Consider the following 13,288-nt stretch of genomic DNA (forward strand, 5'->3'; position numbering starts at 1 on the left):
CTCCTCTGCTAGCTCCTAGCTCCATAGAACACGCCAATACAATTCAAACACCTGATCAACACACACAATCACTCAGCCCAAAAGACCGTTCACCTAACCCAAGGTTCATAAAGCTTATATATTTTTAAAAAGTTACGTACGTGACGCGCACGTACGGTACGGTACGTGTTATGCTAACTCCTAGCTCCTCTGCTAGCTCCTAGCTCCATAGAACACGCCAATACAATTCAAACACATGATCAACACACACAATCACTCAGCCCAAAAGACCGTTCACCTAACCCAAGGTTCATAAAGCTTATATATTTTAAAAAAGTTACGTACATACGCAAAAAAAAGCCAAAGCTGCATACTCACAGTAGCACGTCTGCGTCTTTGTCATCCAAATCAAAGTAATCCTGGTAAGAGTCTGTGTTGTCCCAGTTCTCTACAGGCGTCTGTGTATCCAAGTCAAAAGCCCTCCTGGTTAGAGTCTCTGTTATCCGAGTTCTTCCATCTTGACTGCATCTTTCGGGAATGTAAACAAAGAAGCGCCGGCTGTGTACTGTTGTGGCTGACTACGTTCGAAAAATACGTCCATTTCGCACCGACAACTTTCTTCTTTGCTTGCTCGGCTTCCTTCTCCATAATGCAATGAACATGATTGAAACAGATTCACGAACACAGATGTCCAGAATACTGTGGAATTATTAAATGAAAACAGAGCTTTTTCGTATTGGCTTCAATGTGGAAGGCATACCCGTGTTCGCCGGTCTACGTCACGCGCATACGTCATCCTCAGAGGCGTTTCGAACCGGAAGTTTAGCGGCAAATTTAAAATGTCACTTTATAAGTTAACCCGGCCGTATTGGCATGTGTTATAATGTTAAGATTTCATCATTGATATATAAACTAGCAGACTGCGTGGTCGGTAGTAGTGGGTTTCAGTAGGCCTTTAAAGTGCACTTTTTGTACAGAACGCCACTACAATAGTTTAAAACAAATAAAGTGCACTTTTGTGCATGATGTCACACAAGATATTTCAATAAGTGTCAAATAAAAATGAGCTGCATAATAGGAAATCAAATAGTGTATGTCCTTCACTATGTGGTAGGTTCCTGCGGACGTTATCTTAGACTTAGTCTTTAACTTCCTTTTTCTTGTCATTCAAGTTTGAACTTTACAGCAAACTCCTTCTGTTGTTGACTATTTTTTTCATACGGTGTTGATGTGGAAATGGTTGCTCGGGCATTTTGATGGTGTGGCACTGAACGGAGATATTAACATGCGGAGTAAGCACTTTTCATTCTCTACCAGGGGACTTTTCAAATGATGCTACATATCAGCAGTAATGCTACTTTTTGTAGCAACGCTTTTGCCCCACACTTGACAAATTACGGTTGTCTGTTCGACATATTCCCCCTTTAAGCCAAACCACCGCCAGACGATGGACCCCCTGCTGTTTTTCTTGGGAATTAATTCTTCCTTCATTTGTTACCAGATTCACACCTTCTTTCTCTCGTATAACCACTCGCACCACAGCTCACTTAACCCATGCTGCTACCTCTCTGCTCCGCTAAGGCGTATACGTATGTGACGTATGACGTGACAGTATGTGACGTGTGTAAGAAGGTGCGCTTGCTGTCTGTGAGAAGAAGACACAATAAGGAGTGAGAAGAGCCTTTAGTGTAATGCCAGCAGCTAAAAGCAACTGCGTGAGAACATATACTCCAATGTCACGATATAGTCATTTTCTATATCGCACAGAGACAAACCCGCGATATATCCAGTATATCGATATATCGCCCAGCCCTAATGCAAAGCTATACAATACTTCAAAGTGCACCTACAAGGTTTGGTGAGCATCCCAAAAAATGTTTCCTTGTCCAGTCATATACCTTGTAATGTTAGTTTTCTCCAAAGCAGGTGCGCTGTCAGGAATCAAACCCCTCCCTGCTCCACACATACAGCATCTCTGAATTAGAGCATTTCAGGTGACAATGTAAATGCTGGGATCTTATGTTTCTCATTTTATTGTGTTTGGGTATGTCTGGGACATACCATGGACTTATAGGGCTCAGGCCAATGCTGCTGTAAATGTTGTTTTGCATACAACACAGGTCAGATTTTTAGGATCTTAGTACTTGGTTCTAATATGATATTGTTTTTCTTCCATTTTGATTGTTATTAGTGCATCGCCTCGGTTTGCAGTTTCTGGGTGGAAGGGATGTTTGGTTACTGTGGATGCACGCAGTATAGCTGAATAATGTGGTATTGCACACATGCATAACAGACAGTTGAAGTTGCTCTGGTGGGATACAATGTGGTTGCCTGAAAATATGCATCTTTATTTTTTTACTGTTTGATCTCAGGTGCCAGATGCCATCAAGTTTCAGTACAGGAACCCCCCCTGCGGTCTACATCCTGCAGGGACGCGACAGTTGGAGTTGGTCTGTAGTGGTGTGCCTGAACACAAACACAGGAAACATCTTACTACAGAGGAGGAGCAGCAGGAGGTAAGGGGAAACAAGGAATTGTTTGCAACCTTTACGCCAATGCCTAGAGGGTGCTATATTTCCAATGTGTTTTATCCCGCTCTTATGACTTTCAGCATGTAATGATGTAACTACTCCCAAATATGTACATGCATTAGCTTTGTGTGTTGTCAGCTAATGGTAGCGATTTGGATAGTTAACGTTTGCTATCATTGAATTGTTGCTTGCTTCTATGGTCCTGTTTTGTTATGTTATGTATACATGTTCCCTGTGTGTACGTGTTGTGAGTCAGCGGTGAGCGACAAGCCGGAAAGCCAAACAAATTCCTCAAAACCGACAAGCAAATTTAATTTAATATAAGTGGTAATTGTGAAATATATAGACACTTGTGTTCTGTTGAACCAGTAATAGCAACATACGGTAAGTTTTTATTTTTTTCTGGCTTGAAATGTATTTACTTTAAGCAAGTTGCAAACAGCCCCCTTAAGGGCAAAAAAATTGTTGATAGAATTTAAAATTTTCGTATTTTTCGCATAAGCGGTACCTACTAAATTTTAGAAGGAAAATTTTATTTTTCATGTATTAGCCGCACCGAACTATAAGCCGCAAAAAAATATACGTTGTGAAATGAGTTATTTACAGAGAAAGTTTTTGTAAATGTTTATTTACATACCTTATTGTTTCCAAACAGTGCCTGTAGCACGGCAGTAAAACGGAAGATCAAACAAAACAGAAGTCATGGTCAAACAAAACAGAAGTCATGGTCATGAATAGGGATGATGTTTGATAAGAAATTATCGAGTTCGAGCCTATTATCGAATCCTCTTATCGAACCGATTCCTTATCGATTCTCTTATCAAGTCCAGATAGGTTGTTGTATATGGAAAAAAACACACAATATTTGGTTTAACAAAAGCTCACTTTTATTATATAAGAAAACAATTTAATCTAATAAATAAATAAATATTGACTTTTACCCCCCTAAAAAAATTAAATAAAATAAATAAATATTAACTGTTGTTACCCAAAGTATATTAAGTGTGATTTTTCATAAAAACAAATATATACAGTAACACAAAAACAAGCTGTCTCTGTGATCACTATAGGTGTATAAATAATAATATAGTGTTAAATAAAATCAGTCCCTTGGGCACAAAACTGGAAATAATACAGCTCTCCAAAAAGTGCAATTCTGCTGCTATTTGACATAACTGTTTGTTATGATGCTTTGACATTTTTGCACTTTATTTCTTTATTGAAAGAAAATTCTATGAAGAGAAAAGTTGTTTGCAAATGTGGTTACAATGCTAAAAAATGAAAAGTTAAAGCTAAAAAAAGAAATACACTTTATTGAGTTAACATTATTTCTTTATATAGGGGGAAAGATGTTATGAGCTAGGGAATATAACAACTACACTACCCAGCATGCAACGGGAGTGACGAGCATGCGCGGTAGCCCCGAAAAGTGTTGCATATCGTCACCCGGCAGCTAAGAATGAGGTTATTATGAGCACGCTGTGAAAGTAAACGTCAAGAACTCAGCCAACACGCCTCGTCTGCATGATTTATAATTAGACAGACAACACATATACAGTGTGATTTTGTAACGTTTACAAGTAAAGAAAAACAAAAGTTCAAAAAGGGAGATGGCATATATGTATGTGCTGCGGTTGCTTTAAGAAGGTTGCGACAGCTGCCGTAAAGGAGGTGCGTTGCTAGCCTGGTTGTTATGTTTCAGGTTGGTCGTAAAAGTGTTCGTGTATTTTTACCCTGCTCAAATTTCTCAGTAAAGTTATTCATTGGATTATACCTTTTTGTTTTGAACTTTATTACACCTTGGAGTGCTTTTTCCCGTCCATTTTTTTCCTGCTTTCCCTATTTGCGCCTAATGACTGAGCTACGTGACGCCATTTCTTGTGATGTCACACGGAGCATTTCTGGTCGGGACGGGATTCGTTCCGAGGGATTCGAATAAAGAACCAACTCTTTTTATTTACTATAGTGGTCTCGATAACGGGTACCGGTTCTCAAAAAGGGATTTGAGTCCGAGGACTCAGTTCATTTCTTATCAAACAACCGGGAAAACCGGTTTCGAGTATCATCCCTAGTCATGAACCCACTGGCTCTCCAACCAGCTAAACAGTCCACAGTGACGTCTTGGGGAATTTACTGAGGAATTTTTTAAACTGAAGCAATACAAAAAAATGCCATTATAAGTTAATAATACTAATACAGACACTTGTACCGTAAATGTCTTGGCATATTGGCTAATGCTAACCACATTAGCTTGATTACGATAGCTCGTACGAATATACAAGAAAACTTCTCCAGACACCACATATGGGACGGTTTCAATCAATCAATCAATCAATCAATGTTTATTTATATAGCCTTAAATCACAAGTGTCTCAAAGGGCTGCACAAGCCACAACGACATCCTCTGTACAGAGCCCACTGTAAAAACTATTTAGTAAGTATAAATAGTTTTGATTATATTGGAAAACTTAAAAACGTTGTTTGGAGTGATGAATGAAGAATCCATACGGGAAACGCTATGGACGGCTACAAGATGGAGCAGCAGATGTACTCCCAGTTGAAAGCTCTAAAACAGAAGGGCACTGCAGCACCTGCAGTGAGCGAACCTGTCCAAAAGATGGCACATAGCACAAACAATAACGCACCATTTCAGTGTCTTTGCTTGTTTTTTCTGGCATTATGGCCGTCAACGAGGAAAAATTCATAAATTAACCGCACCGTTTTATGAGCCCCAGGGTTTAAAGCGTAGATAAAAAGTAGTGATTTATAGTCTGGAATTTACGGTAACTGTTAACAATTATTTTGATATCTAGCTTGTATAGTGTGATTTTTTTACTATTTAAAAATATAATTTGGGATTTTCTGTTATACAGTTGTACGGTATAGTGGTACTAGTAAAGTAGAGCGATAATAATTCATCATAATCGGTACTATACCGCCTCTAAAAAGTACTGGTTGTCTTTTTTTCCCCTTTTTTTAATAAGCATGACTGCGCGCCGTTGTCACGTCGTGTCATTGCTGGGTTTACGAGCAGTGGAGCATGTAGTGTAGCACACACACAGAGTACTTACAAGCAGACACAGTGTGTAGACAGACAAGGGAGTGTGTAGAAAGTAAAGATAAAGGTGAAGTTATAACACTGAAACACCCTCAGGAAGAGCTGCTTTAACACATGGCTATCTAGCGGCTAACATCCATACACAGTGTTTTAGCTATTTCTAAATCACTAATCCTGGTCTCCATGGCAACAAATAAAGTAAGTTTCTTACAAGTACCATTATCACTGCAGGACGAGGAATAGCTAAATATGCTTCACGACACAGCGTAGGAGGATACAATAGCTCAGTGGCATCACAATGTAAACAAACCCCATGGGTGGATCTACACCTGACATCCACTGTAATGATACCAAGTACAAGAGCGTATCTAGTCGATACTACAATGATTATATCGATATTTTTTATCTTTTTTTGTTTTTTTAAGAATTCATATTATGTTTATAAAGTCAGTAAATATGTCCCTGGACACATGAGGACTTTGAATATGACCAATGTATGATCCTGTAACTACTTGGTATCGGATCCATACCCAAATGTGTGGTATCATCCAAAACTAATGTCAAGTATCAAAGAAGAGAAGAATAAGTGATTATTACATTTTAACAGAAGTGTAGATAGAACATGTTAAAACAGAAATTAGGCAGATCTTAACAGTAAATGAACAAGTAGATGAATAATCAATTTTATACAGTTTGTCCCTCATAATGTGTACAAAATAATAGGTGTATAAATGACACAATATGTTACTGCATACGTCAGCAGACTAATTAGGAGTCTTTGTTTGTTTACTTACTACTAAAAGACAAGTTGTCTAGTATGTTCACTATTTAAGGATTAAATTACAATAATAAACATATGTTTCATGTACACTAACATTTTTTGTTAAAATAAAGCCAATAAAAGCCATTTTTTGTGGTCCCCTTTACTTAGAAAAGTATCAAAATACATTTTTGGTACCAGTACCAAAATATTGGTAGCAGGACAAACCTACTGTGTGATCATTCTCTTCTTCTTTTTTTTTTTTTTACACAATATAACGACGCCACATACATGCTGTTGTTCATGTCGCATCAGCAAGCTGTTTGACTGCATACAACGTGACAGCTAAGGGAGGAATATGAATTGTTTTCACTGCCATAGCTGAAACACTTTGTGAAGTAATGCCCAGGTAAAAGGCGTCACACATAGGATGGCGGGTCATGGCATTTCTCAAACCGCCGTGAAGCATTTCTCCACGATGACGCAAAGCTTTTTTCGCCACGTTTTAAACTACGACTCCCCCTAAAAGAGTAAAAGTTGGAGAATGTTTAGAAAATTGAAGGGCTAAAGAACAACTGAAATGCAAGTGGAATGTAGAAAATATGATTGAAACGGTTTGACTCGTAAAGATCGGTAAACGGTACTGAAACGTACTATGAATATAGAAACCATAAATGTATGTCCTAATAGTGGGAATTAAACTATATGACTCAAAGATGAAAATGGCCACAAGATTTTTGCTTTTGGTCCCTTCTGGGGTTGGAACCGACACCAGTTGGAGCCGTGAAAGACATGTATTTTCTTGTCTGCCAAACCTCCTCAGTGTCAAAGTGTTGTGCAACTTTCCTTGTCAGCCGTTGAAAATGACAGGAATGGGTGTTACAGAAAAACGGGACAACTGGGAATTTTTCTAGTATATAAAAATGGATGGAAAATGGATCCGGCCCGCCAGCATCCAAAATCCGGCGTGCGGGAAGTCCCGAGTTAAATTATTTTATTTTTTATATTTTTATTTATCCTTTCTGCTACATTTTCTACCGCTTGTTACTCTCGGGGTGTCCTAGCCGCTCAGGCAAATCATATTGTCTAAAAATGCATTTTCCCATCGATAACATGACATCATCACGCACTGTCCTTTACTTCCACAATGTTATAAAATAATTGAAAAACTGTTCAATAACAGATTGGATTAATATAGAATACTCGCTGAGAACCAATATGGATACAGAGCTAATATTTCAATTTTGATGATTTAATCCAAACTACAGAGGAAATGAGCAATGCAATAGATAGTAAAAAATGTGCAGCAGCAGTGTTGTTGCACACGGAAGATAATACAAATAATAACAGAAGAAATGAACACATTAAAAAGATGCTTTGACAAAAACAGACTATCCCTAAACCTCGGTAAAACTAAAATATTGTTCAGTAACAGAAGAAGAGAAAGTCAAACACAAATACAAATAGATGGAATAGAAATTGAAAGAGTAAATGAAGTGCGTTATTAAATGTTGTTTTGATGTCTCAAACAGTGGCTCCAGGATGTCATCGCCCTTCAATGCAGCATCATGCGGCACTTGTCTACCAAGCAAAAGACTTCATCCACCCTCCTATCAATATCCCCACCAGCACAGTTGGACTCTGACATGAAAGACATTTGTAAATCATGTAAAATTCCTGAGAATGTGAAAAGTCAGCCCTTTTCAGAAAGGACTTATTCATCTGACTCTAAATCCTGCAGTGCACCTGATAACCACCAGGAGACCTCTCCAGCAAGGGACACATTGGTACAGCAATTTGCTTGTAAATGCCGCCTGCCACAATGCCAGAACTGTAGGAAACATAATGGACCTCTACATGAAAAAATTCATCCTCCCAAAGTAAACGGACCTGTCGACTGTAAAACTGAGTGTTGCACACAAGGAGAGCTAAAGCCTGATACAGCTACTGCCTCTGACCCAGTGAACCACATAGGCCCCCAAACCCTCAAGAAGGAGCCCAACAGCACTAAAGAAGCTTGCACTCCAGCTCAATGGTCACATCGTAACCAACAGAACCATAGGACCCAGGAAGAGTGTATCAGCAGTGACGGAAAACTCTCCGATGCTATCTCTATTAGTGCTCGGTCTGAAACACTCCCTAAAGACAACCAAGAGGAGCACCCAAACACTGCTTTGTCATCACCAACTCCAGGTATGCACTACACACAAGGTACTGCTCATAAGTTGTTAGGAGATTTGTTCAGGATAAACTGTTCATTATACAACGTAGAAACAGAAGTCAATGGCAAGCATCATATTTAACTTATCGCAGCTCTGACATTTAGAGTTTTTTGAAGCATGTAAATGATGTAATGATGTCATTCTGTTACATGGGTGCTCACTAGTATGCGCCCGTGACTTCTGACATGCATTCTAAAATGAGCCAATTTAGTTCTATAGCAGTGATTCTCAAACTGTGTTACAGCTCCATTTAAAGAATCATTTGATTAAAGTGCAGTCTTTTATTTTCCTGTATTCAAACAGTGTTGCTGTTCAAACTGTGTATAATGTTACAGTGGCCAAAATATTCAATATATTTGTTTTGAAAAAAACTCTGCCTTGTTTGTAATGAATAGTTAGACCTACTACGCTACTGTATTTTTAATGTTGCTCATAGTGGTATTTGGACAGCCATGTTTTTTCTGAGGTGGTACTTGGTGGAAAACGCTTGAAAACCACTGTTCTATTGCAATGCTCATCAGTGTTTATGAAACATTAATAACTCTCTGACTTAAAGGGGTCATATTAAGATTTTTTTTTCTACATTTAAAAAATGTCATTGTGGTCTACATAACATGTAATGGTTCTTTGGTCAAAATTACACTTCGACTGTGTCTTTTCCTCATTAGCCATGTTGTAGTTTTAGCGCTTCCATATGGAGTCTACTGACAGATATAATACAGGGTTTCCGCGGGTCATTAAAAAGCTCATTAAATGGATTTTGCAAAAATTAAGGACTTAAATGGCATTAAAAATCATCAAGTACTTTGGCTTCCTCCCACCTCCAATGACATGCACCTGGGGATAGGCCCCTCCCACCTCCAAAGACATGCACCTGGGGATAGGCCCCTCCCACCTCCAAAGACATGCACCTGGGGATAGGCCCCTCCCACCTCCAAAGACATGCACCTGGGGATAGGTTGATTGGCAACACTAAATGGTCCCTAGTGTGTGAATGTTGTCTATCTGTGTTGGCCCTGTGATGATGTGGTGACTTGTCCAGGGTGTACCCCGCCTTCCACCCGAATGCAGCTGAGATAGGCTCCAGCACCCCTCGCAACCCCAAAAGGGACAAGCGGTAGAACATGGATAGATGGATGGAAGTTTGCTTTACACAGACATTAATAGTTTTTACCACAATTCTGCACTGGTTCCCAGTCAGCCAGGGAATCGTACCTGGGTCCTTCCAATGACAAAAGCTAAAAATAATGCTATATCCTGTGAACGTGCTCAATGCTGTGGTGAAAACGGGAAAAGGAATGCATGTCTGGAAACTGGGGAAATGCAAACTTCAGCAAAAAGTGGCTAACTTTTAAAAACCTTGTGTGCAATAAGACCTCCAAACTTTGCTCAATGGACATCACTGCGGTGAAATCACACGCGCCATTAGTTTAATCATAAGTCGGAGGTTAAAGGCAGGCAGCAGTTAACCGTGCCAAATTTCATGTTAAAGTCCACATTTTTTGACTAATTCATTTGATAATGATATGGTTTATGATAATGACACTGAGTGGAGATGGTGAGGCTTTTTCAAAGTTTGACCGGGTGTAGGAATTTAACAACAACTTTTGTGACTAACTTCAGCTCTCCAGACACAAACAGTAGGTGCTTGCAGAAAGTTCCAATTATTTTGAAGTGTCACTGATGAATCAGATCTTGGACTATTATGTTAAATATTTGAAGGATGGGAAATGTTGAACATTTTTGCACCCACAACCTCTATGTAAAATGTGTTCATTAAGTTTTAGTGTAAAATATGACTTCTTTTGTCTGGTTTGCAGACATAAAGGCCGGCCCTGAACGGACAGGCACACTGCTGCCCAGTACACTCTCCACCATCACCAACTGCTTTAAAGACCAACTGGATGATAAGGGGGGTAGGTGCATGGATATGACATACCGTGTTGACCTGGTATAAAATGACCCCTCTGTATATTTGCAAAAATGGGTGTTTGGAAAAAGTAAGCTTTTTTGAATACATGTTTTCACAAAAGTTGAATCATATTTAATTTGTCATACTTAAGGAATAATATCTTAACTACAGTTGTTTAGCACTATAACTCCTGTTTGCTAAGGCTGAGTTCACAGTGGTAGTTAATTATGATCGAGACCAAAAATAAAGATTGTCATGGTACCAAAGGCTGCACAGTTAAAAAAACAAAACAAATACCATAAGGACATGTTTGGGCAGTTTTTGTGAATTATGTGACAAATGTCAAGTATTCCAAAACACAATGCTGTCTGTTGGGTTGAATATTGTGGTTATTTTTATATTGTGGTACATTTACCAGCCCAGATTTCACATAACACTTGTAAATTATACTTTTTAAAGATGGCTGTTATACTGTTGCTTTGCACTTACTCATGAACACCACAAAGACAGCCCTGATGCTTCAACAAATTACAAATCTGACCAGAAAGTATTTTTACAATTTAACAGATGTATTGCCAAAGTAAAGACACAAATCTGTGTAAGTTATTACAAAATAAGGAATAGTGGGGTTTTTGCCTCATTTTATATGGGCATCTTTAGCCGCAAATGACTCATACTTCCTGTCAGGTTCGCAGTAGTAAAGCCTAAACAATAGTGGCAATGGCATCATTCATTTTTTCTTGATCTTCAAAGTGTCTATGTCCCGTATCTTCGTTTAATAATACACATTTTTAACATAACCCCAAAGAAGTCCAGTCGGGGGATTTCTATGAAATGAGGTAGTCACAGAATTGGGCCATCCCTTGCAATCCACCGATGTAGAAAGGTTTGTAATGTGGTGCCACAAACGCAAGCCTGGGGACTGTGCCTTCAAAAGCAGGTATGAAAAGATGGCAGTGCCAGGTCTTTTTATACTGAGATGCATACCAAACTGTGAGGATGCAATAGTGTTACATCCCTAATACCAGACTATCGAGTGCACAGAAATGTAAGCTGCACACACCTCATTTTTGTACAAATTGTATTTATGCACATATTGGCTGCTAGAGGTGGGAATTTTTGGCCACCTCACGATTTGATTACAATTATGATTCAGGAGCTATGATTCGATTAATAATCGATTATTGATGCACCTTTAATTTATGTATATTGATACAGTCTTTAAAAAATGTTTTTTGTTTCACTAAATAAGCGTTTATCTCTTGCAACTTTTAAAAACAGTACATTTGTCATAAAAATTTCCCATCATGTTTATTAAATGCATTGAAATGTGTGTAAAACTGGAACTTAAGTGCCCTATAATAGAGCTGGTCGTATGTCTCTGTGATTAGGCTCGCTGCACTCAGCCAAATTATAAAACTGTCTGAATTACTTAATTTACAATAAATAAATAGATTTTTGACTGACGTTTATTAATCGATTTTATAATCGTCCGTTTCCAAATTGCAATGCATCTAAAAATCGATTTCCCCCACCTCTTTTGGCCGCACACGTCCATTAGCCACAGGAAGTATTGATTCATTGACAAATTGAACAAATGTGCCTGTAACACATCCGTGCGTAGAGCACTGCCTTTTTCATGCTTCTGCTGCGTGCTGCGGTGTCAGGGTTGAGGGTACTCCACCTTGCTTCGTCCGGCGTATTTTTTGCCTGGTTTTCGTATTCACTTTTGTCTTCAGACTGGTCGCCTCTGTGTTTGAGCCTTCTTCTTCGTGTGTGGCGGTCCGACCTTTCAGGGCCCATAAGTGGTTGTGGATTTATCTTCTGTGCATTGTTTTTTTCCTTTTTCAATGACTGGGTCGACTGCTTTTGGCTTTGGGACTGCATCGTGCGCATTTTGTTGTGTCTTGATGTGGGTGAGTGCATAACGCAGCAGCATTGTATAGAGAAAAGGGTTTAGTAGGAAAAAAGCAATAGTATGTGTCAGCACGTTTAGACCCCTTTTTAGTTTTTGGATAGGGTCCCCTACTGGTTGAACGTAAAATAGATAAATCCAAATAAAACGCCATGATCTAGTTGTTTGTCAAGCTTGGAACAATTTAAACTTTAAAAAAAACCTTTATAGACTAAATAGTCTACAATAAAATGAAATATTTTGAAATGCTCCATTGCATGGGTTTATATTGACAAAACAGCCCTAAATAGCCTACAGAGACATAGATTAAATGAAGTTGTTTTAAAGGCCTACTGAAAGCCACTACTACCGACCACGCAGTCTGATAGTTTATATATCAATGATGAAATCTTAACATTGCAATACATGCCAATACGGCCGGGTTAACTTATAAAGTGCAATTTTAAATTTCCCGCTAAACTTCCGGTTGAAAACGTCTTTGTATGATGACGTATGCGCGTGACGTCACTAGTTAAACGGAAGTATTGGTACACCTTTGAATCCAATACAAAAAGCTCTGTTTTCATTTCATAATTCCACAGTATTCTGGACATCTGTGTTGGTGAATCTTTTGCAATTTGTTTAATGAACAATGAAGACTGCAAAGAAGAAAGTTGTAGGTGAGATCGGTGTAATAGCGGCTGGCTGTAGCAACACAACCAGGAGGACTTACTTGGATAGCAGACGCGCTATCCGACGCTAGCCGCCGACCGCACGGATGATCGGGTGAAGTCCTTCGTCCTTCCGTCGATCGCTGGAACGCAGGTGAGCACGGGTGTTGATGAGCAGATGAGGGCTGGCTGGCGTAAGTGGAGCGCTAATGTTTTTATCATAGCTGTGTGAGGTCCCGTTGCTAAGTTAGCTTCAATGGC

General features: G+C 39.0%; 1 protein-coding gene across 2 annotated transcripts in view; it reads left to right on the plus strand.

Moving 5' to 3' along the window:
* Positions 1-13,288, plus strand: part of phf12b (PHD finger protein 12b) — a 57,141-nt gene that overhangs the window by 33,377 nt on the left and 10,476 nt on the right. For both annotated transcript variants that reach the window (XM_062059846.1, XM_062059845.1), the window contains exons 8-10: positions 2,352-2,495; positions 7,861-8,521; positions 10,371-10,466. In XM_062059846.1, the coding sequence (XP_061915830.1) occupies positions 2,352-2,495; positions 7,861-8,521; positions 10,371-10,466 (901 nt within the window). The remainder of the gene's footprint in view (positions 1-2,351; positions 2,496-7,860; positions 8,522-10,370; positions 10,467-13,288) is intronic.

Source organism: Entelurus aequoreus, linkage group LG10, assembly GCF_033978785.1.
Source record: "Entelurus aequoreus isolate RoL-2023_Sb linkage group LG10, RoL_Eaeq_v1.1, whole genome shotgun sequence".
NCBI lineage: Eukaryota > Metazoa > Chordata > Actinopteri > Syngnathiformes > Syngnathidae > Entelurus > Entelurus aequoreus.